We start from the raw sequence: 27,649 nt of genomic DNA, 5'->3' as shown, positions 1-27,649 counted from the left end.
TCTTAATACATTACAATTCATTATAGTATTGTAAACACAAAAAAATGTATTTGTAGTTGAATGATCAAAAATTGATCTGTTCTATCAATGGAAAAAATGTGTCAGCCTGAACTCAGTCATGCTGAATATTTTGTATTCTGTTCAATTTTGGGTTTTAGTAACAATAATTGTCAATAAAGGGCTATGAAACAATGGGTGCAATCCTAACCCCCTATGTCAGTGCTTTCCAGCATAAGAACAGTCCAGCTCTGAGGTAAGGGAACAAACAAATCCCTTACTTTGAGGAGGCCTCTGTGAGTGACACCCAACTGCAGGATGCAGCACATGCCCCATTGGCACCGCTATGCCAGTGCTGGAAAGCACTGACATAAGGGGTTAGGTTTGCATCCAATGTTTTTGCTACAGGTTTATACAAAGGTGAACTCAGGAATGGGTTGGATGTGCTTGTGTCCACCATTCTTTTCATCATTGGGAGTTCATACAAAGTGAATCAGGCAAATCCCACATTTGTTTGATCAGGATGTGCCTGACTATGCAAGGGTAGAGAAAATCTCAGCACATGCTACAAGATCTTGAGGCAAAGTTTTCCAAAACTCAAGGCAGTGTCATTCAGAGCATCACTGCAAGATTATAAAGGGGCAAAAGGAAATATTATGAGGACTGCCTGAAAAATTTAACTTCGACAAAAGAAAATGAAAGGAATATGCTTCACAGGATCCTAAAAGAGAATAACTAAATTGTTTGTTGCAATAAGAAGCAGTGATTTTTAACACACTCCCAATGCAATCATTTATTAAATTGCACAACTTTAACATACAGGTGGAGCCTGATTATCCATGGATTTTACACCCATGAATCTGGGTCAACGTGGATCCCCAGACTTGGCCCCACTTGAACCCTCTGAAAGGGACTGGAGCTGTGCTCCAGTCTCCTCCACAGGGATTTCCGAAGTCTGCAGGGGCCACGTGGCGCACATCTATCTGCGGCACTTCCAGGCTTCAGAATGGCCCATAGAGCTGAAAAAACACGACTTCCGGTTTCCCATGGAAACTGGAAGTTGCGCTTTTTTGGATCTATAGGCTGTTCTGAAACCAGCAGTGTCTGCGGGTGAATGCACGTGGCCTCTACGGACTTCAGAAAGCCCTCCAGAAGTGAACAGAGCACAGCTCTGATCCCCTTCAGAGGGATTATGGGGCCAAAAATAGCAGATTTCCTTATCCACAATTTTTGGTATCTGTGGGAGAGTCCAAGAATGGATACCGAGGCCCCATGTATTTTAGTAGTTGCATCTGTCAGCTTATCATTTGTGTGGTGGTCAAGATGTTTGAAGCAGTCTTCACTCTTCACTTTTCTACCACCAGAATTCAGAAACAATTTAAGCAAAGGGCTAATGAATGTTAGGTTTGAACCTGTGTTAATCAACAGGTATTAACTTGGATTATTTGCAGATTTACAAAAACAATTACAGAATTTATGGTGCCTGATTCTCTCGAATATTCTTAGTTGGCTTCACATGAGGCCTGATATTTTGACCACACAGAAAGCTGATTAGGTTCTTCTTGTGAAGAATAGATTTGACAACATAAAACAAAATGTTCTGCTTGTGTGTTTCCATGAAGAGAGGCAGAGATCAAGCAGCAAGTTTCCAGAATGGGAGGGAAAATGTGTATTTAGAAAGCTTACATATTTGGTTGACTTTTGACACTGTCTTTCCTCTTGGCAAATCTGAGGAATGTCTACCACATGCTGAAGCTTGGCAAAGATTAAGTTCAAAGTGTCCAAGAGAAGAAGCCTAATCTTCAGAGGGAACTGAGTGAACTATTTATGGATCTGTCTGTTGCATAACAAGTTCAGATTTTCCTGGACAGAGAATTTCTTTCAAAATACTTCTCAAAAAGCCTTTCTAAGAGGCTGTTGAAGGAACTGAGTGAGCTGTTCAATTCATTAAAACAATGTGTTTCAGTAAAGCAAATCTACATAATTTTAATGGACAGCAGTAGCGTAACTGCACTGATAGATTTTTTTTTTACTTTGTTACTGAAGTTCAGTTGTGTCCAATTCTATCTGTAGTGGAGACTGTTATAAAATGATTTTTCAGGTGTGTAGGAAATTGCTGTCCTAACCAAGTCTGCCTGCTCACATACTTATGCACGCTCCAACATATATTACCTATTTCTAATACTGTATATCACTTAAAATAAAGGTATCTATTCATAGGGTGAAACCATTTTCATGCCGCCACATAAGGCACTAACAGAGCAATCTTATGCATAAGATTTACTCAGAAGTAAGCCCCACTGAGTTTTAAAGGGACTTGCTTCAGATAAGTGTGTGTAGCACTGGTTATCAAACTCTCTGGGAGTTTGAGAACCAGAGTAAGTTTTTGCAGGAGCGGGATGGAAAGCAGGGACGCAGTCCCCGGGATCACGCCGCTGTGGGGGAGGGGTGTGTTTTTAACCAAATGCATCTCCTGCTGGGGTCCGGGGGGTATGGGAGCCCCATGAAGCCCCCTGCAGGGCTTCCTGTGGCTTCTAGAAAGTAAAAATAAAAAGATCATGACCCATTTCTCATTTTGTGATCGCAACCCGGAAATGGGTTTAAATATTTATGGGCCCAGGTATCAATGACATAGCTATGCCACTGGCTCGTGGAATCTACAAGATTATAAGTCTCATGTAAGCTCTATGGAATCTAAGGCCTTGCAGCATGAGGATCTTGTAAGTTTCATCTGCTAACAAAATGGGGAAGGGGCAGATAGATTCTATGTACACCTTGTTTGGGAGTAGGAAGGCAGAAAGCCAAGGTGCCAAGAAAGCTGCGTAGTCACAATACTTGACTGAAATGACACTTTGCTGTATCGTGTCTACATAGTATCCCTTTTAGTTACTTTTTGCCCTTGGATTTTTGGAGGTTTTTATTTTAATGAACTGCTAAACATCTTTGCTTTCCTTTTCTTCACAATATAGGACTCTTCATGTAGGATCATTCTCTCTTTCAACTGTTTGTTCACATTCCCTTGCAGACATTTAAATCCTTTAATATCCTGGATTAGAACTAATAGGACTCTCTTTATGTGACCTCAGAGTGAGTCAACAAAATTCAGTGGGCTGCCAAACAAGGGTCAATGACCTGACCCTAGGAAGTTTCATAGAAGAAAATTTATCCCCTTTCTGTGTCCAAAATTTGTCACATAATTCTAGCAGTGAGTACCTCTGTCATAGTTTGCTGAAATGGTCAGAATATATATATAGGAAATTTTGATATTAACCTTGGATGTATAAACCTTAGAGTCATGAAAGTGCCTTACCAGTTGGCAGCTAATATAACTGGTCGTAGCTCTTACGTTGTTGCTGTTTTGCAGGGTTGTTCTTATTTACCTGAGCCTTTTGTTGTTGATTGGCTGCGAATCAGTTGACACTTTTTATTTGCATGCCCTTAAATGATTCTGCACATGTAAATTCACAAATGTCAGCCTTCGTTTCCTGACATGGCACAATATGGCATCCCTACTTGCATGCCTGCTATCAGGAGCTCCCTCTGCAAATAGAAGCTTCTTCAGTGAATGGAAGGAATGTTGTGCCTTGTGCAAGGACCCCTTAAGTGAGTTGGAATGGTCCTTCCATGCATACTGGAAGTTTCCATTTACAGAGGGAGCTCCTGACAGCATAAGCAGCCACCCTTATTCTCTTAATTAGTCTTCTAGTAATTATATTCTTGCTGCAACCTCATCCTGTTGTTTTTGTGGGCGTGTTTGAGAATCTTTGTTCAGGATGTTTTGGTCTGAAAGGGTAATGCAAAACTGTGTTCGGGTTTTATGGCACTGTATTATTCTTCCTGACAAGTTCATGTGGGATGCTAACCAAGCCTCACCAGTTAGGTTAGCAGTGGGCAAACTTGCCACCACTGCACAATGGAAAAGCAGTCCCCATTCGGACCGCTTCTTTCTGTTCCGCTTCAATGCTGTGTGAAGTCCCCCTCATTTGGGGGACAGGGACTCTCTAAGCAGTCATGTCTCTGCCTGGCCTCCTAGAAGGCTGCACAACAGAACGTCTGAGCAAACATGACTGTCTAGAGCAGGGGTGTCCACACTTTTTGGCAGGAGGGCCACATCATCTCTCTGACACTGTGTCGGGGGCCGGGAAAAAAGAATTAATTTACATTTCAAATTTGAATAAATTTACATAAATGAATATATTAGATGGAACTTATATGAATGATTTAAGGTCTTGCAATAGCTCAAGGCCTATAAAAGACCTTGCACAAAGCAAGGCCAGCCTTTCCTTTGCTACCACATCACAGATGTGAAACAGCAAGCAGTGGAAGGAACCCTCATCCCACAGTTCACGCTAGAGGTCGAACAGTTGGCCGTCACACTGAGAGCAGTTGCATCAGGGCAGTGCAGGCTCCAGCAAGTCTCCAGAGGGCCAGAGGCTCATTGGAGACTGGGGGCTCCCTGAGGGCCGGATTGGGAATCCTTGAGGGCTGCAAGTGGCCCCAGGACCGGGGTTTGGGCACCCCTGGTCTAGATTATCCCGGTCCCCTGAACAAGAGGCATTTCATGCAGCGTTGAAGCAGAATGGAAAGGTTTGCTCACGGTGCTGATGGATTCAACTGAACCCAGATCCATCCCTTGGGCCAGGGTTTGACCAGCCCTGTCCTAGGTGACACTGTTGCAAGACCTTGCAATTAATGGGAAGTTTAATGCAAGGCAAGCTGTTTTTCAGTGATAGAATATGAATGTTGCATTCCCCTTAAGGAAAATGTCAAAGTAAGGTTCAACAGGAAAGGGACTTCCCTGAGGCATTCTGAAACCAGCACCATTGCAGGAAGACAAATGGCCGAGTAGACAGGTCATTTTGTGGAGTTTTGTCAAAAGCTCCATTTTGTGGAGTTTTGGTTCAAATCTGTGTCCACATGTACCTACCTGGAAAAAGTTCCTTTTCTAAACCCAAGAATGAGAAGGCATTAGTTACTGCATTGTAAGATCTGTGAACATACAGGTTGATCCTGTTTATCCGCAGATTTTATATTCAAGAATCTGGCTCAACTTGGGCCATCTGGACCGTGTTGAGCCAGTCTTGGTTTGATCTGAACCCTCTGAAGGCAACGGAGCTGTACTCTGGTTACCTCTGGAGGGCTTTCTTGAAACCCACTTTGGCCAGAAGCTCTCCCTGGGCCCCAGAATGCCTTAAAAGGCATTAAAACGTTGCTTCCGGTTTTCCAAGGGAAAGTGGAAGTCATGTTTTCTTGCCTGCGGACTTCACTCTGAAGCCTACGGAGGCCGCAGGCAGATCTGTGCAGCCTCTGTGGGCTTCAGAAAGCCGTCCGGATAGAAAACACAGCTCCAGTTGCCTTTGGAGGTTTAAAGACGCTGAAACCACAAATTTGGTTATCCACGTTTTTGGTATCCATGAGGGGTCTGAATCCAGATCCCTTTCGGATACCAAGGCACCACCTGTATTTATTCACACTGTGTGTGTGTGGGGGGGGGGGGGATTCCAGAATTTTCTTGCTAGATAGATATGTTAAGACCTTTGTCACAAGGTGTAAATACTAAACCCAGGAACATATTTTGTTTTGCTTCTTTCTTGCTTTCATATCTGAATTGAGGAAAGTACTGATAGCCAATTTGGGACATAACATTTTAATTATATAAAGTAATAAAATCCTATTTTTCTTGAAAAATTTATTAGCACACAGTGAATGTTACCTTTTTTTGCCTGCATGTGTGTTGAGAGTCACTCCTCAAAGTCTTTTATTCATTCCTTAGCTTGTTGTTGTTGCTAGGAAATCTGTGAACTAATAAATTATGAAGACACTCTGACAGTGTAATTATAACAGTCAATTATACAGCTCTTTCATACTGGTGATGTGCCAGAAACTTCATCCAATTTAAAAAATGACAGTTTGATTACATGAAGAGGTATATTTTCCTCTCATTTCTTGCTAAACATGCCCTATTAAGTTGGTGGTGGTTGCTCAGTGTCGCAGATGGTTTGATCTTAGCTTGTTCTCCTTCTTCCTCTGCCTTACAAAGGTTGCAAGGAAAACTTCTCTCCATAGCTGACAATAAGTAAAATTAGAACAGAATCCCTCCTGAAATGCCTATAGTTAATTGTGATGATTTGTACCCTTTGGAAAAATATTGCTGGTATTAACTGTTACTCCCTTTTCAATGTGTGTTATAACATCAAGGTAAATATGCTATGAGCTCCAGTAGTTCAAGGATGACACATCATGATGGAATCGACATTTATTTTGCAATCTTTTAAATGCAGTAGCCTTCAGGCAGGTTGTCTGAAGACTGTCATGCCTGGTGCTGTTTTGATATCTCTGTAAAAATTAGCATAAAGGATTGTACTTGCTTGTGATTTTTAAAAAAATATGTAAGCATTGTCATTGTGAAAATGATGTGAAAATGCTCCCAGCATACTATTCTGAGCTTACTCAAGGAATAGCAGGATGCAAATATTGTGAGCTGCTTTATTCACTTGTGAGCTGCTTTATTCTATGGATTGTCTATGTGTAGTCCCCAAGTCAAATTGGTGTCTCTGCAGTTGTCTACCCCTGAGTGAATTGTCTGGAACATGCATATCTTGTCTGCTTTTTTACTTGAGCATCTTCCCTGTTTTTTGGCTCAGTTAACTGACATGATCCCTTACAGCTCTACTGCTGTTGGAACCAGTGGCATATCCAGGGTATAGCAAGCCAGGGCACGACCCCTGGGCTCCGTATGAAAGTGGGCACCAGCTGCCTCTGTGAGTGAGAGAGCTACTGGAGTGCCTGCTACCTGAGCTCACAGCGGCAGCTGGGGCAGTTTCATCCCAGCCACTGCTATGAATGTGCATGTGCTCTTTGTGCTTTCCCAGAAGTGATACCACGTGATGTCACACCATTGCTGCCTAAAGGTGCCACAGCCCCTGGGTATGCCACTGGCTGGAACTAGCATTTGAGCAGCAGTAGCTGCATTACAGCAATAGTACTCCAGTAGCAAGAGAAACCACATGCTTCTGGAATGCCCCCAGAGCAGCTGGTCTGGCCCATGCCTGACTTTGGCGTGAGGAAGGGCCACTGACTCAGGTATATTGATGGAGAAGGAGCAACCAGGCGGGGGTGGGGGGTGGGGTGGCACCCATCATGGGCATCTTGCATTGGGTGCTATCACTTCTAGGAGCAGCCAACATGCTCCCTTTGTCTCCTTGGACTTGCACCAGCTGAAGAGCTGGCACAGGTCCAAGAAGACCCATTTGCGATCAGAAGGGGCTTTTACACAGGGTAAAGGTAAATATTTTCTGTTCTCCCTTACCTTGGGGGCTGCATTCACTAAGGAAAATTGGATAGGATTGGGTCCTCAGTTTTCCATCTTGCTCTATGTTATGTATTATCTTCAAACCAGTCTTTAATACATCTAGAATGTATTGTTTACTTTTTGTGTGTATTCTTTCCATTCCATTCGCATATCACTACATCTACCCACACTACTTGTTTTCAAAGACTAGGCTTCTGATATATTGTTCCTTCAAAGCTGTGGTCTGTGTGTTTCAGTTCCTCTTTCATTTGTCAAGTTGCAAGTACAGCAACTGGAATGTTATAAACATCTGAAAACGAAGAAAGGCAGAATCACTGTGCTTTGTCTGATACCCTTTTTCTTTTTCTTCCCATGTTAAATGAAATGCTGAGCACCTCAACTGATTTAAAATTCTCTCTGATGTGGAAAATAGCGGCTTAATCAAATGAAGAGCAGAAGGAGAAACTGTTAAGGACATATGAAGTGCCAAAATATTGATGCCAGGAAAGCTCTGAGCATTCTTCCCTTGACTCCTTAGGCAGACAGGCCCATATGCTCTTTAACAGTGTCACATAAAATAGTATTTAGTCTATTTTAGTCTCGCATGTTGATCTTTAAAAGGGGGGGGGGGGTGATGCAAGGATAGGAAAAAAGAGAGATGCAAAAATGAAAACATTTCCTGCAGCCAAGTTTGCTTTAGCTTCCATTAAGCAAAACATGTACAAAAGCAGCATTCGTTCTGGTGGAAAACTAGCTATGAATATTGTACTCTCTTAGTATGGGCTTTGAAAGGACCCACCTCTTGTTCTCAGAGGCATTTTGAGGAGTTACTTTGATAATAAAAGAGTATGTTCTGCTTCCAGATAAACACTTCTTAGTTTTTAGCTCTGCTATTTTCAGGCAGAAAATAGTGCTTTCTGCAGCTGTGTTAGTCCTATTAACAAGAGGTTTGTGTAGCTTAACAAGTGGGTTAGCTAGTCATGATTAACTCTCATTGATTTCAGTAGGGCTTAGTAGCTGCTAACTAAACTTAAAATACTAGCCAAGCAGATTATGTTGTTTAAAAAAATATATGGTTCAGTTGCCTGAAGTTTCTTTTTACCTTTTTGGCATCAAACTTAAATTTGACTCCTGGATACAGTCAGTGGTTGGGCTCATGATTAATTCAGGTACTCCAGCCCTACTGAGTAATGTTATCTGCTGTAACAAAACAAAACCCTCAAAAACAGAAACCTGCAACTGTTTGCATTGTGATAGCTATAATAGATTTATTACCTGAAAACATCAAATGGTTGCAAATCATTATGTCTGTATGTAAATCAGATTTTTAACTGATTCAGGAATACTGTATATCCCATCTTATGCTATGTTGAGTTTCTCCATTCTACGAAGTTAGAACTCAGTATTAAGGAGTATATGGGGCTACTACCAGAAACAGAATTCCTGCTTCTCCTCTTCTTCCTCTCTCCCAATAATGCAGAACACACAGCATGATGTCATGTAATTGTACTCAGAGTTTCGCTGCCTCTGCAAGTGGCAAGTAGTGGAGTATAAGTCAGCAAACTCCAAGCACAACGTCATTTTGTCATGCAATCTATTTTACTACATGTTAACTGGAAAGAGAAGGATAACGTTATATGAGGATGTGGTACCTGCACTATCATGAGTGAATGCTAAGGTCTAGTTCTAGCCTAAATATAGGAGTTCATTGCTGTTGATTTCAACCCATGTGGGCTTTGTTTTGATAATTTAAAGTTTTAAGGATAATTGAGTTCACACATTTGAAATTCAGAATCAGCATATGTTCACATTGATACATTATTACTGAGAATATTTATATACTGTTGTATGCTGCTTAACAACAGGGATGCAGACCAGCACCCTTCTTGTCAAGCAGGGCTATGTGAATCCTCTGAAGGTGAAGGGAAGCTCTGCTCCCCTTGCCTCCAGAGGCTTTTCTGAGCCTCCCAGAGACAGTGCACATCTGCGTGGCTCAGAATGCCAGAGAGATGCGACTTCCATTTTCCTACAGGAAGCCAGAAATCACGTCTCTCGTGCGATTGGGACATTCTGAGCTTGCATGCTACCTCTGGGAGGCTCAGAAAAGTCTCTGGAGGCAAAGGGAGCAGAGCTCCCTTCAGCTTCAGAGGTTTGGGGGGTGCGACCTCCTGACCAGCAGCAGCCATCACATAAGCGACCTGTTGCTGGCCGGAAGGTCTTTAAGGGGTGCATACCTGTACTGCTTTTCATAAGAACATAAGAACAGCCCCACTGGATCAGGCCATAGGCCCATCTAGTCCAGCTTTCTGTATCTCACAGCGGCCCACCAAATGCCCCAGGGAGCACACCAGATAGAGCACATCACACTGCTTTTCAACAAAAAGCAGTCCACAAAGCAGTTTATGTAGATAACAATGACCAGCCACATAGCTGAATAAATGGTTCCCTGTCTCCAAGGAACTTACAATCTGCATTCATCCTCAGCCCACAATATGTGATATATATCTGTGTTTCCCAGAGGCATCTGACTGGTCATTGTGTTAAATGGAATGATGGAATACATAAATCAGATACACTTGAGCTCTTCTGATGTTCTTAATAGCCAACATTCATGTGTACATGAATTTATTCTGTCATCTGTTGCGCACTGTTTGTAGCCTGCGCATGATTAGGTCTGTGCATTAAAATATATATATATATATACACAGTACAATCCTCTTCTGCAACGATCCAGTGCTGCTTATAGGAAGAAAAACATCACAAACAGTAAGAATGAGAACGATCAACATAACACTAAGTAGTGGCATAGTAAGCAAACATAGACCTGCTGGAAAAGGAAGCTGTTATAGCAAAATTCTCCATGTGACCGATGGCAAAACTGGTTGTTGAGGGTTGCTTCAGATGTTACCAAAACAGTGAAAAGCAGATGTATCAATTTTTCTGACTTTTTATTCCACCACCACCCCCTTAGCTTCTGTTCATCAAGGGCTATATAGTGGGGCAGCAAGGTGTGGTTGAATTTTGGCTTGTGATGTCATTGAAGACTCCGCTTACCTATTCCCCTATGATTTGAGCACTGTATATCTCCAAAAATATATGACTGATAGTGCTTGGCAAAATGTGAGGCTAGCTGTGTAGAAGAGTTATTGAAAATGTCAGGCAAGAGCTGAAATGATAAAACTCCAGCATGATTAAATAATGTGCTTGCTAAGAAATTATTGGGATGCACAATTGATTTTGTTTTTCTTCTTTTCTGAGTACTGAAATCAATACAGACAATGCTGCCATCAAGTCATCAATCTATTTGTCACTTACAGTTACATAAGGAGAAAAATATAACCTGGATAGAGGTACTGAGGTGCAGTGAAACTGTGAAACATTAGCTATATTTCTTTATTTGAAGCACAGATGATTACATGCAGTTCACAATTTAAACAAAAGGTGGCATGATATTCAAGGCTAAATAGGCAGGTGAATAGCATTCTCAACTTGCTTTTTGTTATCCATATTCCTTTCAAAAAAATTAGGAAGATCATACTGAAACCTAGAATGAGGGAGGCTAGGCCATCAGCCTCTGTGTATTGGTTTGGTTGGACTCTTTGCTTTCTCTTGCTTGCAATTCCTTGAGAATCAGATTGTTTTAATAAGAAATTTTATAATTTAGATTCATATGCCTTTATTCTTATTCAGGAGAGAATGAAAAAATTGATATTGGTGATGACAGAAACTAGTAAATCTAGATTCTAATTTAAAAAATTCCTAGTCAATCTGTTTGGCTTCAAAGCATTTGAAACAAAATGAAGCCAGTGATGGTCTAACAGAGGTCCACTTTTCCCTTCAGTGTACTAGCTCCCCAGTTGTTTCTCTTGGAGTCTATTTAGCTCTTTCTGTAGTTCAAGAAATCAATATGTAATAAAGGTTAACCAAAGTAGGTGGTTGACGAGACAGATCACAAGCAAACAGAGAAATATGAACTTAACAGGTTAGAAAACACAGAAAGCAGAAACACTGATGTAAATTATTAGGTGAGATTTACCTTAATGATTGCTAACAAAATACTTGGAGAAAGTGGGTATATAGTGTCCTATATTGCACTGATTGAGGAAAGTCTCTCTCTCTGTCTCTCTCTCCCTTACACACATTTTCAATGAATATTGATGAAAGAAATTTGCAGAGTTTGTTCCTTCTAATATTTACCCCTGCCTTCCTAGAGAAACTGTCTTTGCACTTGGAGAGTAATAAAGTCAGTGTATGTATACCTACCATGAAAAAATGTATATATATTTATGTAACCAGGCAATAGGTCCAGTTCATTAGCTGGATGAATGGCACAAGTTCTTGGTTATAGTCTATGCAGCAGTAAGCTGTTGGCTCTTTTTTGCCTTTCAAGGTCCAGAAGGAGATTAACATGAATAAAGACTGTGCCTGTTCATGATACCCTAATATCTACGACTGGCCCTGCCAGGGCAAACTGTACATTGCAAAGAATGAGCATGGACTGTTGGCTCTTATTCGCTATTATGCCCATCACACAGTTTGTTTGTCTTCCTGGACTCTTTGCTACTCCTGGATAATCAGATTGGAGCGGTTGCCGGGGGGGGATTTGCCTAGCTTCTACTGGTGTACTAGCATGGCCTTAGCTGAACTAATCACATCTGACCACAGGGAACCACATTCTGATCACATTCAAACTGGATTAAGCCCTTGAAGAATGAATGGAAACTGCCAGTTAGTGCAGAATATAGTGGCCCATGGAGGCATGGTAATTTGACTCTGTTGGGCTGTTGCTCCTGTAATAAAGATTAACCAAAGGTTAACCAAGCTCTTTGCAGCTTAGGACCAGGGTATCAGAGGGTCAGCCTCCTCCCATTTGGGACTACCCACTCCCTGCGGTCTTGGGGAAGGTCTGTGGGCTGAAACTTGGTTGGTGGCAACAAGAGGAGTGGCCTTCTCTATGGCAATGCTATGGAATTCCCTTCCACTAGAGTTAATTTCTCTCTCTGTCTTCCATGGGTGTTAAAATAACTAGTATAGTATATCTACATATACTACAAATAAATTACACAAAAACCAACCATTTCCTTCTTTTGTAAGATAACTTTGGACAAAACTGTAGGTTATTAAAAACATAAATTTGGTGTTTGTTTCCCCTGTTTAACTAAAGTGAGGGGGTTGTGAAATGCTGCAGAACTGCAGCACCTTGGTATCTGTAGCTCCCATGTGGTTACATATCCCTCCCTTCACTCCAGGCACTATTTAAAATTTAAAGGGAAAAAAGCTTCAATGGACTTTCCATGTTGGGTGCATGTACACATGATTTTATGTACAGTATTTATTCATTTAGAAGACATATCGTGTGTCCCTCCCACTTTTGGGTGCTCAAGGTGGTTTACAATTCAACAATAAAATAGCATAAAACACAGTCAATTTAAGATAAGAAAGAATACAATAAAAGTATAAAATGAGAGAAGAGCTAAAAACAAATAGTAGCATCTAAAAAGAAAAGACCTGACAAAATAAAAAGGTTTTAATAGACAACTATAGTTGTAGATAACTATACTAGTTATTGCCCCTTTCCCCCCTTAATGCCCATAAATATGCTAACTTCAATAGTTGTGCCAATACTTGCATTATTAAGGAAGAAAACAAGCTAATCTGTATGGTACGGTATTATGTATTGTGAACCAGTTGGCAGAGCTGGTTGGGTAGCATGGAATAGCCACATCACGGAGATTCCAACTGCTCAGGGAACAGGTCTTTCTGAATTTTTGTAGTCCAGTTATGTAAAGGGAGTTTGGATATTTTCTAGAGTTGGGAAACAGAGGTAAGATGACTGAGGCACAGCAGAAATTATGGACTGAGAAACAGAAACCTGGTGGAAGTACGGGGGGGGGGGCACAGATCTGATCCATGGTTAATTGAAACCTTGGATAAGGGATCTGCAGATAGAGGGCCCCCGTGTATTTCCTTCCCAGAATTGTTGTTTGTAAAACTACTGTACCACATGTAGTATGTGCTTTTAGGGTATATTTATAACAACAGAATTTAAACTTAGGTTGTGTTTGTTTTTCCACTTCCAGTACTAGAAGCACAAGAAAGCTGTTTTTCATCTCCTTCTAGCATGCTCAGGTCACATTTGTTATTCAGTTTCTAGCACACTCACCATGCTAGCAATCTTTCCTGTGAGCTTGGGGCTGGAAAACATGGCCACCATGGAACTAGTAGAAACCATGAATAATGTCATATTTCCCTGTTCTGAGGAAACGACTGGGCACAGTCATCATGTATGGCAAATAGGAGAGGCAGTGGAGGAGGGGTTTTTGAACTTGGACTAAAAGAGTCATCTGTTCTTGAGGTTTTAAAAGCATTATACAGAAGTTAATAACTTTACGGTAAGTTTAATAGCTATAAAGCAATGATTAAACATCACAAAAACACTCTGAAGTATGTTGGACACCATTTTTCTTTTTTTAATGCATCGTGCTAGAAGCATGCTAGCGACTTGAGGCGGAGTACAAATGCAGCTTCATTTAGCAATAATTTCACCTTGCCAGAGGCTTTTGGAAAATGTATTTCCATGAGGGTGGCCATGGAGTGCCAAGAGATTATTCTTAGCTCATTTTTGGAAACTGAAATTTCCTGGAGACATTTTGCAAAGCTCTAACAATTAAAGTGGCATAAAACCAATATACAATCATAAGGTAGCTATATTCCAAATAATAGCAATTGCTAAGTTTTTAAAAGTGATGAGCAACAGTAAGGACATCTTCCCCTGCAACAGTGTCTTACCATTTCATGATATTTTACTTTATTTCTATAATACTTTCAATGTGGTGTCCTCTTTTCTTCAGATCTGGAGCGCACTTGTTTGCTGAGTTATTTGCCTGCAATGACTCAGAGCTTGTGTAAGAATAGCAGTAAGAATATCTTGAGTATTTATCACTGGACAATGTTGGTGTCATCTACAACTCTGATGTACTGTGCTGATATCACTGACACAAGATGCTGTATGGCCCAGCAGCCCTACAGTAATCGTCAATACCTTTACAACTGGCCATGGCGGGCATATCAGCTCCTAAGTCAGACCAACACCATTTATGGGGAGAACGAGAGGGCTGCAGACTTCAGTTCCTGACTGGAAGCCTTTACAAACTGTTCAGATCAATCACACTGTTGCTGCAAAGCCATTGGGCTAGCGTTAGATGGTGATCCTTAGGTCCCTGGATGGTGGAATTTGCCAGATGGCTGCCTGTGCTGGTGCTAGACAGGCTTGTGTCATCAAAAGACTGACTGTGTCCTGTGTATGCATGCATCATAGACTTATATTGAACATTTTTTCATAAGAATGCTCAAGGCGCAATGCTGAACAATATTGTACTATAACAACTCAAACAATTAAATAAAAGGTGTTAAATTACTTTTAAAATTACTTTACTGGCCTACCTCACCCTAGCAGTGTCTGTTCTAGTGGCAGTCTGCTGGTGTTCTTTTTGCATCTTTTTAGATTGTGAGCCCTTTTGGGACAAGGAGCCATTAGTTATTTGATTTTTCTCTGTAAACCGCTTTGTGAACTTTTAGTTGAAAAGCGGTATATAAATACTGTTAATAATAATAAAAATAAAATAAAAATATAGGTGTATGGATGATATTCAATTGAAAATGCTTTTGAAAACAGGGAAGTCTTTACCCTCCCCTCTCCTGGGGAAGTATAGCTAGCAATTGACTGGTATTAACCTAATATAACCTGATATAAACCTGACAGTTTTATTTTTAAGAGTCTTTCCTAATACTGGCATCAAATTTTCCAAGTTAGGTGTTTGCAACTGGCCTTTGTTAATTACTTTGTTGGCAAAATAAAAAACCTTGTAAGGATTAGTTTAGCTTTCTGTTCTGTAGAAAAGCAGATTAACCCATTTGTGCCCAGCCCACAGGTGTACACATTTGATCCTTGTTATGTATATGCAATGTTGGGCAGAAATGGCTTAATGGTTTGATGTTCTTTAAAAATAGAGGCATTGCTCATATATACCATGTACTGTATCAGCATGAAGGGATGCAAATTGATAACACCATTTTGTTATTCTGAACATAGTTAACCATGTAATGTATTCATGATAGGAGATAAGTTTGATGTAGTCATCTCGCCTGATAAGTTTACTGTGAGTACAACATCTATTGCAATGTTAAGGCTAACCGCGATTTCACTTTCTGCTATCTTATTAGCCATCATCCAGTTTAGACCTCATAGACAATAGCACGTAATATTTGTCCTTCATAAGAACTGGAGCTAAGGCTGCTACCAATTGACAGCCCAATCCTGAGCTGCCCAGGCTCGGTGGCATAGAGAACAGCCGCCGCTGGATCCTGTGCACCCCGGACTAATGTGGGAGGTGCCTCGGGAGAAGGGAAGCAGCCCCGTGATGGGGCTACTCACTTTACTGCTGACCAAAAAGTCGGCGGTAAAGATGCTCATGTAGTGCACGGAGCCCTCCATGAGTGCCTTGGATCCTGCGGAGCAGAGCTCCACGGACCTGCCTCCCTCCCTCTCCCTGGCACACCTCCCTTCCTCCCCTGCCCTCTCTCTGCCCCCCACTGGCCTCTCCTCTCCCCGGAATGCTTCCTCCCCGTCACCGCCTCCACTTACCGTACCGCGGCTTGGCGGTCCACGGAAGCTGGGTGACCGCCCCGCGCTAGCCCAGCACTGACCAGCGCAGGGCTAGCACGGGTGGGAGCCCGGCGGTGCGGCTAGCAAACATGCTGGACGGCACGTTTATAGCAGTGCTCAGCGGCACGGAGCTGTGCCACTGAGCACAGGATTGGGCTCTTCGTTATGAGCATTTGGAAACAAGTTCTGTTGGGGGGCTTCATATGCATTTGTGCCACCACCACCACCCTTCATCCGTTCATGCCCAAAATAGGGGCAGAGTGAACTGCACTTCCGCTTGCAGCCATATGTGAAGTAGTATTCCTGCTATCTCAGACCTTAGCCACCCAACTTTTGGGTATCCAAGGCCTGTGATGGATGGGAAGAGATTTTTCATTTGTGTCACAGCCTCGGCCCTTGGCTGGCCAGCTCCTGGGGATAAAAAGTTCTCTCTGGCAAAGAGCAGCTGCTCCCCCCCCCCCACCACATTGCTCAGGCATCCTGTGGCTTACTGGATGATTGGTAGGGGGAAAATCTTTGCAGTAGTTCATCTTTCCTAGGCCAGCTATTTCTAAATTCCTAGACCCCCTGGCCCCTGACGCTGTGTTGGGGATGGGACATCTGGAAATTTAAAATCTGGAAATTTCCCATTACCCAGTGATGTTATACTTACCAGGTGATGTTTACCAGCAGTGGCTGCAATAGTGGAGAAGAAAAGGGCATGGGCATATGTACAACCTCTGCCTTTGAATCTATACTAGATAAAATTGATGATGCTTTTATACTCTTGACTATCTTCAGGCATGCATCAACATGGGCAAACATAACTATGTAACTCCAAATAGAGTGGACAGCAGTTCACCTGACTTTTGCTTTACCATTTTTGGAAGTTTTATGTGTAATTTATACTATCCTGGGTAGAACCTAAGGAACTTCACCTTTTTAAAAACTGAGATGCTCATGTTTAATACTTGAGTTGTCCATTCTTTAGATCAGGGGTGTCAAAGATACGCCCACGGGCCGCATCCAGCCCACAGAGCCATTTGGGGCGGCCCCCATGATCTGGGGGAGCTTTGGGGCTCCCCACCCTCGCTCGCTCCAACTGTGACCAGAGCTCTGCTCCGGTCACAGCCAGAGGAAAGTTCTGAGGGCTGGGAACGCTGCACGCAGCATCCCCAACTCTCAGAATGTCGTAGGCGTCATTCGCGGCGTCTCCAGCCCTGCAACTCCCCCTGGCTACTGCTGGAGCTCGCCCAGACCCGGAGGGGGTCTGAGGGCAGGAGAAGGCATGGGGTGATGGGGGAGGCAGGGGATGCTTTGTGGTAGAATGGTGTGTGGGGTGGTGGGGAGGCAGGGGGAGCTTTGAGGTAGAATGGTGTGTGGGGGGGTGCTTTGTGGTAGAATGGGGTGGGGGGAGGTAGCAGAGCTTTTTAAAGAAACTCAGCTTTTTAAAGAAACAGGAAGTGATGTCACAAGTGACATCACTTCCTGTATTCAGGTCATTTCCGGGTGCCACATTTGGAGTTTGGCCCTCAGCAGGTGCCATAAATCCAATGTGGCCCCCAGGATGAAATGAGTTTGACACCCATGCTTTAGATCTTGTTGAAGTCCTCTCTTTATAGAAGGAAAGGATCTTATGGAAGGACTAATTAAGTCCTTTTGGTGCCCTAGGATTAACTGCTCAATCCTAACCACCCCCAGAGCCAGCACAAGTCCCTTGTGCTCCCAGCCATTGCAAGCATGCATACAGTAAATTTGTAACAACTCAGGAGTAGGATAGGCTAGTGCCCAGATGTGTGCTGGCCTCATGGAGCTAGCCCTGCACCTGGAGAAGGTAGGTTTGTGCTGGTCTGGGCAGACCGACACGGGGTGGGAGGGAGGGAGGAACGGGAGGAGGAGGCATGGGGGTGAATCAAACCTGGGAGTGGGGAGGAGGGCCGTGGTGGCACAGGCCAGATCCCAACCCCATCTCCAGCTCAAGCAGCATTACTCGTGCTAGTTGGATTTGCGCCCACGAAATTGTGGGCGCAGATCCAAGTAGTCCCATAGGGCTGCCTGTGGTGTGGCTTGCAGTAAGGGGACTATCCCCTTACTCTGAGCTGCACCCTGTGCCACACCAAACCTGCACTAGATACAGCATTGGCCAATTAGCCTGCCTATTCCTATGCAAGTTAGGATTGCACCCTAAGTCTGTTACTCTATTAATTACCATAATGTGTTTCTAATTTATTTATCTTGCATTTACAGTGGACATTAATTAATAAACATGTTCTGGGAAGTTGGCTGCATCACAGCAGATTAAGCAATTTATTTTTGTATACTTAATAGAATGTGATAAGTTTTATAACTTTTATGTTTGAAAGCAGAACTAATTTGTGCAGAAGTTTTCTTCAATAATCACCAAAATATTTGAGAGTGAACAAAAAAGAGCTTTTCCAAATAAAATTGCCACTTGAATAAGTAGGCAGTCTAAGGCAGCCATTTTCAACTACTGTGCCATGGCACACTGGTGTGCCATGAATGGTCTGCAGGTGGGCTGTGGGAGTTTGGAGGAGCGTCATTTATTAGTAAGGCCATTGGGGGATCTGAGCCCCCCATCAGTAGCATAGTGTGCCTTGTCAGTTGTCAAAAAACTGATGTTATGCCTTGACAATTTTAGTACCTTGTCAGTTTTGTATGAGACAAAAAAGGTTGAAAATCAGTGGTTTAGGGGGAAACAAAAAGTCTTCCACTGTTCGTACCTGTTATGATAACAATAATGCTGCTTAAGAGCCTCTTTAACTTATTTATTGAGTGAAGGGAAATAAGTAGAATGTCTGAGTGCTTATACCTAGATTTTGAAATGAGACTTGGACTGAATATCACTATAACTATTTTTATTGCTTATCATTATTTTAAAATCTTATTATTTTGTTCTTCAGTCCAATGCCCAGCTGTAGCTAAATATAGCACACAAGTACTAGAATCTGCTTAAGTTAGATATGCCTGGATTCACAACTTAATTAAAATCAAACTGCCTAATAAGAGTTTTTTTAAAATATCTTCTATTTCCATTAAACGGAAACATAATCATTTGGCCACTGTCCAAGACAAGATGCTTATTAGTCAGCCTTTCTCCAGTCAATAACCACATAATCCAGACTTCAGTTTGCTACAGCTAGAGAAAAAGTGCAAACACACAACTCAAGGGACCTGCACAGCCGTTTTGCTGCAGCTTGCACAAAACATTGGAAATAAATGCACAAACTGTGCTATGTGTATCTTGTGTACAAGGTATTGGTATTTGGGGACATGTAGAAAGGCCCACACACTGATTTGGGGCCTGCTGCTGGGAGCCTTCTGTCAACTTAAATCAAGTGCCCTCATTTTTACAACCTTACTTTAAATTCTTATAGTTAAAAATCATGTACCTTCAATATTTTTATACCACAATGATCATCACACAGACTTGGGGAAGAAAGTTCAAAAACGCATGGTCAACTCTAAAGGAACTCACAAATTTGAGCTTCACAAATTTGATTTCCCAAATGAATTGGAGTGAATCTGTTTCATGCCCTTGAAGTGTGTTGCATGCTCTACCCATTTAAATGCATCATCCAATGATCCCATTGTGAGATGATTGTAAATAGTTGCTGCATGGTGGGGAATTGGGCAAAATAATTCCTTCAGAGGACAACTTTACATTTGTGCACCACTTCTTTTCTCTCTCTGACAAAGAACGAAACAGGGACTTCAAAGAATCACAGTTGCCTGCTGGGAACATATCTATTGCAGCAAGGAGGGAGGCTTCTCACCAGCAGTTCTGTTATCTCTTCCCCTACCACTACCAAATTCCTGTATACCATCAATTAGGAAATAGCATTCTAAAGTTCTCACTTCGCAGAAAGGATCACACAGATTTGTGACTTGACCCTATGCACACTTGATTGAAAGAGTAGCTGGCTCAGTTATTTTCAGGGAGGCATCTTGCTTAATAATTCCTAATTGGATGATAGCTTAGTTTCCATCTCTTTATGGGTTGTTTCATCTAAAAGCAATGGATTGCCCTGAGCTATTGTGTTTGCTCCATTATCCAGATAAACCAAATTATTTGGAGCACATGTTTTTAAGCTTTGAGGTGAGAACCTCAATAGCTTTCCTTATTGAGACTCCATTTTGTTCTGGCTTTCAAATAGGGATGTAGGAAGATCCTAAAAGAAGTATTGTAATTTTTTAGATGACAAATTAGAATTGCTGCACTTGATAGACATTTATTAAGACTCAGTGCCACTTTTAATACATTCTAGTCCTCATTGTGTTTGCTTGGAAATAGCCAAACACACTAATGACAAAATGAGACAATTTTGTTTTACTCTTATATAAACAGATCAATAATAAGATTTTGGTTTGTTCAGCATTTTGCATAAATCACTGTAACTTAACATGTTAATAACAAAAATGTCAATGTTTATAAATTCCCTGGAGTGCAACAAATGCAATTTGTAATTACAAGCACACAGCAATTTGTACTTCATGTCATCTAAATCAGCAGTAATTGTTACCCTAGCTAAGAGTAATTCCAGAGTTCTCATTGAATATACAGGACCTCCCACACATGTAAAAGTGCAAAATAGATATTTAAACATTTTTTGCTCTCAGTTAGAAAACAATGGGTCAAGTGAAAGGTCACACAACAGAAAGAGGTAGGAATAACCCAAAAAATTAATATTAATATGGTTGTGCTTAATTATTGCATGAGTAACATGCGAAGCACATTGTATAGAATAGTATTTTATAATTTAAATTGTCTAAAATTGATTCTTATGCCAAAAGTAACAATATACATTACGATATAATCTATTTGTTTTAGAGTCTAATATTCATAAGGAAAAGATAATCAGAATGAAAAAAAAATCATGCATTCTTCTTTTGTTCTCCCCTATTTTAAAGAATTTACAGGAAATCACCAGAGAAATATTTCACAGTGGCCTATTCAGATGTTTAAGGGAATCACAATTTAATCATGACTCCACATCAGGGATGGACTTAGGAGCTGCTGGGCCCAATGCAAAACATTTTTGCAGTGGGAAGCACACCTACTCACCAGGATGAGTAGCAGCAGTGAGGCATGCAGCAGCTACATCACTGCCAAGTGATTCCAGGGGGTTCAGTTTCAAGCCAGTCAAACCCAGGGAGGGCCATCCAGCAGCACTGCTCTGCTCACCACGCTTTCCTCGCAACACCTTGGCATGGAAGATTCCATGCCGGAGGGTCAGCTACAGAGCGAGAGACTTGCTATGGCTACGGGTGCTCACCACTCACCACCCACCACTCGCCACTCACCACCCACCACTCACCACCCTGGTGCAGGGCTCCTCCAGGTGTGGGGCCCATTTTGACCAAATTGGTCACATTGCCCTAAGGCTGACCCTGCTCCACACAACATTTGCAACTTTGGGCACTCACAGAGACCTCTGCACTAGATCAACACATTCATCTAGCTATCCATACACCCCCCCATCCATTGCAGTCAGTTCATAACCCATCAATATATGTATATGTGAAACTTTTATTTCTTGCCCCAGTGTGCATCAGTTTACACTTAGGGCGCAATCCTAACCCTTTATGTCAGTGCTTTCCAGCACTGGCATAAGGGCAATGCAGCTCTGAGGTAAGGGAACAAACATTCCCTTACTTTGAGGAGGCCTCTGTGAGTGACACCCAACTGCAGGATGCAGCACATGCCCCATTGGCACCGCTATGCCAGTGCTGGAAAGCACTGACATAAGGGGTTAGGATTGTGCCCTTATTTACATTGATATTGAAACGCATCTGCTATTTTGCTGCCCATTTCCCCAGTTTAGAGAGAACCTTCTAGAGCTCTTTGCAATCCTTTCTGTACTTAACCACCTGGAAAAATTTGATGTCCTCTACAAACATGGGCCCCCTCACTGCTTATCCCTAGCTCCAGGTCATTTATGAACTGGTTGAAATGCAGCAGTCCCAAATCCTTGGCACACAGCGCTTTTCACCTCTCTCCAATGTGAAAATTGCTCATTTACACCCACTCTCTGTTTCCTGATCTTCAACCAGTTCCTAAACCATAAGATTACCTGCCCTCTTAGCCGTCTCTATCTGTTTCCTGATAGAATCCTGTTCCTCCTGCCCCACATGACATTTTTGTTAGCCTCACTGGGGAAAATATCTAGTAGATACATTGTATTTGTCTTTTTTCTCCCTGTGAGACTGATAGCAGCTTGGAGGGGGAAATTTTGAATGGGGAAATTTTGCAAAGGAAAGATGTTACCCATTGGTAACACAGCCCTGATTCATTTTGTTCCTTCCACTCCATGGGCACTGTAATTTAAAAGTGTCAGAACATCTGTCATGAGTCTCGAACACCACATGTATTTTGTCCCAATGAAGCATGAATATTGGGTGTGTATATGATTCCATTGACTAAAGATGCTCCCTATTTTTATTCTGCATAGCATTTAAATTTGGGTGTTTAATTGATGTAAACATCAATTAAAGAAAAATTCATGTTGTATTTTTTCACTATGAACATAAAATCCAACAGTGCCCTGAATAATTATTTGGAACATTACAGTGTTATTTTTAGTGCTAGTATTCTAGCCAAATTGTAATTTTTGAAGTCATTTGCCTGGAACAAATGTGTGGAGGATGAGAGGATTCTTTTAAAACTGATTTTGCACAGTTGCTGACACCATTGAATTTTCGTGAACAACGTGGGGAGGGGGAGGTCAATGATCTCAGTTTCTTGAACTTCTTTGAACCAATCGTATATCAAATATAAGAGTTAGATCTTCCAAAATGTAGTTTAAAACACACATGCACAGGGCCCATGAGAGGGATGTGCAAGGTGGTAATTTGTACCTGGGTCCAGAGCCAAAAAGAGACCCCAGAAATTTCCTGGGATCTTATATCTTCTGATCTCCCCCGGATTCTCCCTGCATGGGATACTGGGGGCACTACCATCGGCTGCCGCCACAAGCCATATGCACCAGGCTGAGGAATGTATACATAACAACACAGTGTCAAATCTGGGATAAAACTGGCTTGATACAGTAGCTCTTTGGCTTCTGGATCCACTCACCATGAAGGGGAGTATAGGAGCTCAGGGACGCAGGAGCTGAGGAGCTGCAGGACTTCAGCTGCTGCCAAAGTAAGTTTTGGTACACACAGGATACTTTCCATTCTAGTGTGAGCCTAAATACCATGATGCTAATTTTCTGCAATGATTTTCTATATCTAAAAGATTTTAGAGAGACTATGGGCGCAATCCTAAAGGTGACTTGGGCTGGCTCAAGTCCCTTGGGCCAGCCCAGCAGGGTCACAAACGTGCCATAAAGCACGTTTGCACCTCCATGGGAGAAAGCTGTGTTGGGTGGAAGCTTCCCCACAGCTGCTTGTGTCTGGGGGGGGGCGGGGGAGGAGAGAAGGAGGCGTTTTCTGGGCAGAGAGAGGGTGGGTGATGGGCAGCCCCAGGGGTGGTGGTGGGGGGAGTTGGAGGTGGGGTTGGGACCCAGCATTTATGCCATATCCCAACCCTCCTCCCCATGGAGAACAGAGCGGCTTCAAGCTGCTCCGCTCTCTTCTGACTTGCGCTACCTCCAGAGGTGGTGCAGATCTGAGGAGACCCATTGGGGTCAGCAGCCCTTACCCAGGGGTAAGGGGAAGAGTTTCCCCTTGCCTCTGGCTGAGCCACTGCTGCCAACGAACCTGTGTTGGATGTAGCGTAAGCATCCTGGCTTGCCTGCTCCAGCGCAGGTTTGGATTGCACCCTTAGGAATGTTTGGTTTTCTGTATACTGTCTCTAGCTGTCAGTGCTGCTCATAACGGTAGACCTGGGCTCCACATTGGCAAGCCTGGTAGACCTGGACTATTCTGACTGTTGAAATTCTCCTTTTCCCTGTTTTGCCCCGCCACTGTTCTGTCTGCCCCATCACCACCCTTCCCCATTCTGTTTTGCCCCCTTTCTTCCCACTTTGGGAAGAGGCCAAAAAGAAACTTTGTATCCCGATAAAATTCTTCGCAGAAGTCCTGTGCATGCACACACACACATGTATGCATGGATCAGGGCAGGGATGTGCTGATCCATTGCAGTGAGACTTGAGTGTAGCCCCACCCCCTTTGACTCAACTTATGCATGAGTCTTAACGGGCAGCCTTTAGGACTCAAATCAGAGTCTTTTCAACAAAAAAGTCTGGCGCAACTCCTCAGGAAAAAACGGAGCTGATGGTGGTGTATGTGTGTGTTGAAGTTTTAATTTAACACTCCCCTGATGTCCCCATCCAATCTGTAATTAAAAGCTCTGCTGTTGGAGTGAGTGCAGAAGTGCAGAAAACGCCAATCAGTTCCTTATGAACCCCAGCGATGAACCACCCACTACCATTCACATCATGACTCCTGATTCCTCCCTCAGGAGTGTCAAGCAACACACCATGGATGGACCACCAGGGAGGGAAGGAGGAGGTGTCCCAGCTCTGCAAGATGGGAGGAGACGGGCAGCATGAGCGAGTGAGGGGATAAAAGTGATGGGTGCATGCATGTCTCCTGCATTAACACTGGGAAGCTCAGACAACCCTCTGGAGGGAAGGGAGCAGAGCATCCCCTTCCCTGTGGAAGGTCCAGATTCCATCAAGCATAGCTTGACAACAGGGATTGTGGTTCTGATCCCTGTCGTTAAGTGGTGCATGACTGTATGCTATACAGTACTCTGTGCTACAAGTTTCTTAGATATAATTTAAACAATATTGATTAATGAAATAATTATTTGAGTGTTATCTTGTTAGTAACTTAAATACCGGACTGGTATAAAAAAACTTTGATGTGGCAGATATGTGAAACCAGAGATTCCTTTTGTGGAGTTGATGAGACAGTTTTGGTGAATGTTTCGTCATGATTCAAGATCACATTTCTTGACTTAACCTATGTTTTGAAGGTTTTCCAGGCAAACTGAAATGTCAGTTATTAGCCAGGATTAGTTCCAGGACATTATGGTCAAACTACACATTACATGGAATGCATATGGTGGTCCAGTGGTTTTTAATTCCTTTTTAATTAAAAAAGAGTGAAATGGGTCAGGCATGGGGAGGCGTTAGGACTTTGTTTCTATTCAGGCACACGTACCTCAGCCACTGTTCTGAAAAAAGCCACATTGGTGATAGTGTGAAGCTGTTCTCCATTTCCAGATCCGGTTGGAAGTTATGTCTGAACTTGGTAAAGGAAAATGGTTTTATATATTAAAGGAATCTAGACGGTCTCTGAATTTCTGGTGATTGTTTTGTTTTTTGTTAGGCTTTTGGGAGCTTTTCACAAGTTGTGGCAAACAGGCTATAGGGCTTGTTCATAACATGAATGGCTTCTCAGTGTGGTTTCAGTGGTGTGCAAAACCAAAATCTGTTGGTGGGAAGCAAATCACATGACCCAGTCACCACCTGAGGGTGAGTGATCCACTTATCACATGATCCACTGGGGGGGAGCTGCTATGACAAGCTGGGCAGTACTGAAGTGTGATTTGGATCTTATTTTGGAGAAATGCAATTAGTGTTTCCATCTAACTGGACTATTGTGCTGCTTTATTTGTACCAAGACTCAATCCCTGAAAATCAGTGTTGAACACCTAAACTTGGCTCTAATGTCAAAAAAGGAGACAGCCTGCTTCTAGACAGAGGCAGAATGCTTTGGCAGCACTCAGTAATAAACCATCCAGCCCTCCTGATCCAAGGTTGAGCACCAGGGCTGGCCCAACCACATGTACAGACAGCTGCTGGAGCCAGTGAGATTTTTCAGGGCATCAGTGAAGGTAATGGGTGGTGCAAGATTCCAGCAGGTGGGTGCTGGGCACAGGTGATGTGCTCCCCATGTGCCCAGCTGCCCTTCAGCACCTAAGGGGGCCAGACTGCACCCTGCTCTGAGTCTCTCAGGGAAAAGGGGGATGAATCCAGGCTTGTGGCTGGACTCCAGCTCCAGAAGCCAGGCAGTGGCATCCCCTGGGGGGTGGGGTAGGCTTCTCTCCACCCCCTTTTAAAAGATGAGTCTCCTTTGGCGCTCCTTTCTCTGCAGCCCCGCTGAGGAGCCCCTGGGCGCGGTTTCAGCTGCAGGCGTGCGGGGCTGGGCAGGCTTCTTGGAGATTTTAAAGTCCTTTTCTTAACTGGGAGAGCAGACACGCCCTTGCTCCGGAGGAGGAGAAGGGGGGGGCTGGGCGCTCGAGCATTTGCCAGTCCCAAGCCGGGTGCCCTGCCTGCCTGCCTGGGGAGGAAGCAGCAGCCTCCAGCGTCCGCGCAGCAGCCCAGCGGCTGGCCGTGGAAGCGGAATGCGGCTATTAATAGCGCTGCCAGCCAGAGTCCCCCCTCTCCGTCACGTGAAGAGAAGCGGGGCGGAGGAAGGCTGGTGAGCTGCTGCTGCTCTGGCAGGCAGGCAGGCAGCCACCTCCTCGGCACATTCCTGCAATGCCCGGGAAGCGCCCGCCCAGCCTCTGCTCCCTTCCTGCGGCCAGCCGGCCAGCCCGCCCGCCCCCTTCCCCCTCGCTCCGCACACCAGCGCACCGCCCTCCCACTCCGGCATTGGTATTCGCAGCTGACACGCCTGGCGCGCTGCTGCTGCTGCTGCTGCAAGCGGAATGCATGTGTGAGTGAGTGAGTGAGTGGAGCGCGCCGCCGGGAGCGCGCGCTTCTTCCCAGGACTCGTGCCTGTCCGGGCCCCTTCCGAGGACCCCCTGCTGCAGCCCAAGTGGCTCCCCGGGCCGCCCAGTGCGGGACGAAGGCGCGAGGAGGACATGCGAGGCGCCCCGGTCCCCTCCTTGTGACTCCTTCTCTGTAGCCATGTGGTGCTTGCACTGTAACTCGGAGAGGACTCAGTCGCTGCTGGAGCTGGAGCTTGACAGCTGGTAAGCCTTTGCCCCTGCCCTGCCGAGACCAGGGGGCTTGCAGTGCCTGCCTTTCCGTCTCTGCACTGGGTGAACGTGATTGGGGGGGGGGGTTGCGCGCGTGTGTCTAGGCAAGCAAAATGATCCGCTGCACAACTGGTGACACAAAGGATTTTACACTGTTCAACCCCACTGCTTTTTTTCCGTGCAAACTGTAAAAGCAAACCCATTTCCTACAGACTGCACTCCAGAGATGAATGCAGCAGCAGTGACAGGGTTTGGGCACACAAACCTGCTCTTTCTAAGGACAAAAAGCCCCCCCAGAATGTGTAAAGGCACATTAAAAAAAAAATCCACAATGTATAGTGACAGCCTGCCTTTTCTCTGCTTGCTGCACCCTGGTACGCGCGCAAGGATTCAATTTGCTTACTGCACATAACATCCTGTTACAAAGTTTTGAATGATTTGCAAATGCATCTTGATTACGGCCAACTGCAGCTTTGTTTCCAGTGTGGCTTGTCATCACAGGTGCCCTTAGCCCACTTGCCTGCTTTCAGAAGCTGTGTGCTGCTGCAAAGATGTATGCCCTTCCCAGAATTGCAATTAACAGCTGTAGTAGTGATTTCAACATGAAATCAAGTTTAACTCTTTAGCTCTCCTGTTCCTTACTTCCTGAAGAAAATATGAAACTTGCAGCAGTCTCTGTTTAAAAGATGCTGTTTGTTCCAGATATTTTCAGTTTCTCCCCTCCTCCATTTTTCTCTCACAATATTTTTCCTTAATATATTTGAATGTTTTAATAAAAAGAGCTGTGTGAATGCAAATACCAGTCCCTGCTTCAAAGGCT

General features: G+C 43.6%; 1 protein-coding gene across 6 annotated transcripts in view; it reads left to right on the top strand.

Annotated features, from left to right (window-relative positions):
* IQSEC1 (IQ motif and Sec7 domain ArfGEF 1) overlaps positions 1-27,649 on the top strand; it is a 452,630-nt gene that overhangs the window by 305,004 nt on the left and 119,977 nt on the right. The window contains exon 1 of one of the 6 annotated variants that reach the window (XM_066614254.1): positions 26,577-26,823. The exons of the other annotated variants lie outside the window; for them this stretch is intronic. Coding sequence (XP_066470351.1) covers positions 26,759-26,823 — 65 coding nt within the window. The 5' untranslated portion in view covers positions 26,577-26,758. Of the gene's footprint in view, positions 1-26,576; positions 26,824-27,649 lie in introns of those variants that run through there. 6 annotated transcript variants of the gene reach the window in all.

Source organism: Tiliqua scincoides, chromosome 2, assembly GCF_035046505.1.
Source record: "Tiliqua scincoides isolate rTilSci1 chromosome 2, rTilSci1.hap2, whole genome shotgun sequence".
Taxonomy (NCBI): Eukaryota; Metazoa; Chordata; class Lepidosauria; order Squamata; family Scincidae; genus Tiliqua; species Tiliqua scincoides.
This window is presented reverse-complemented; position numbering and strand designations above follow the sequence as displayed.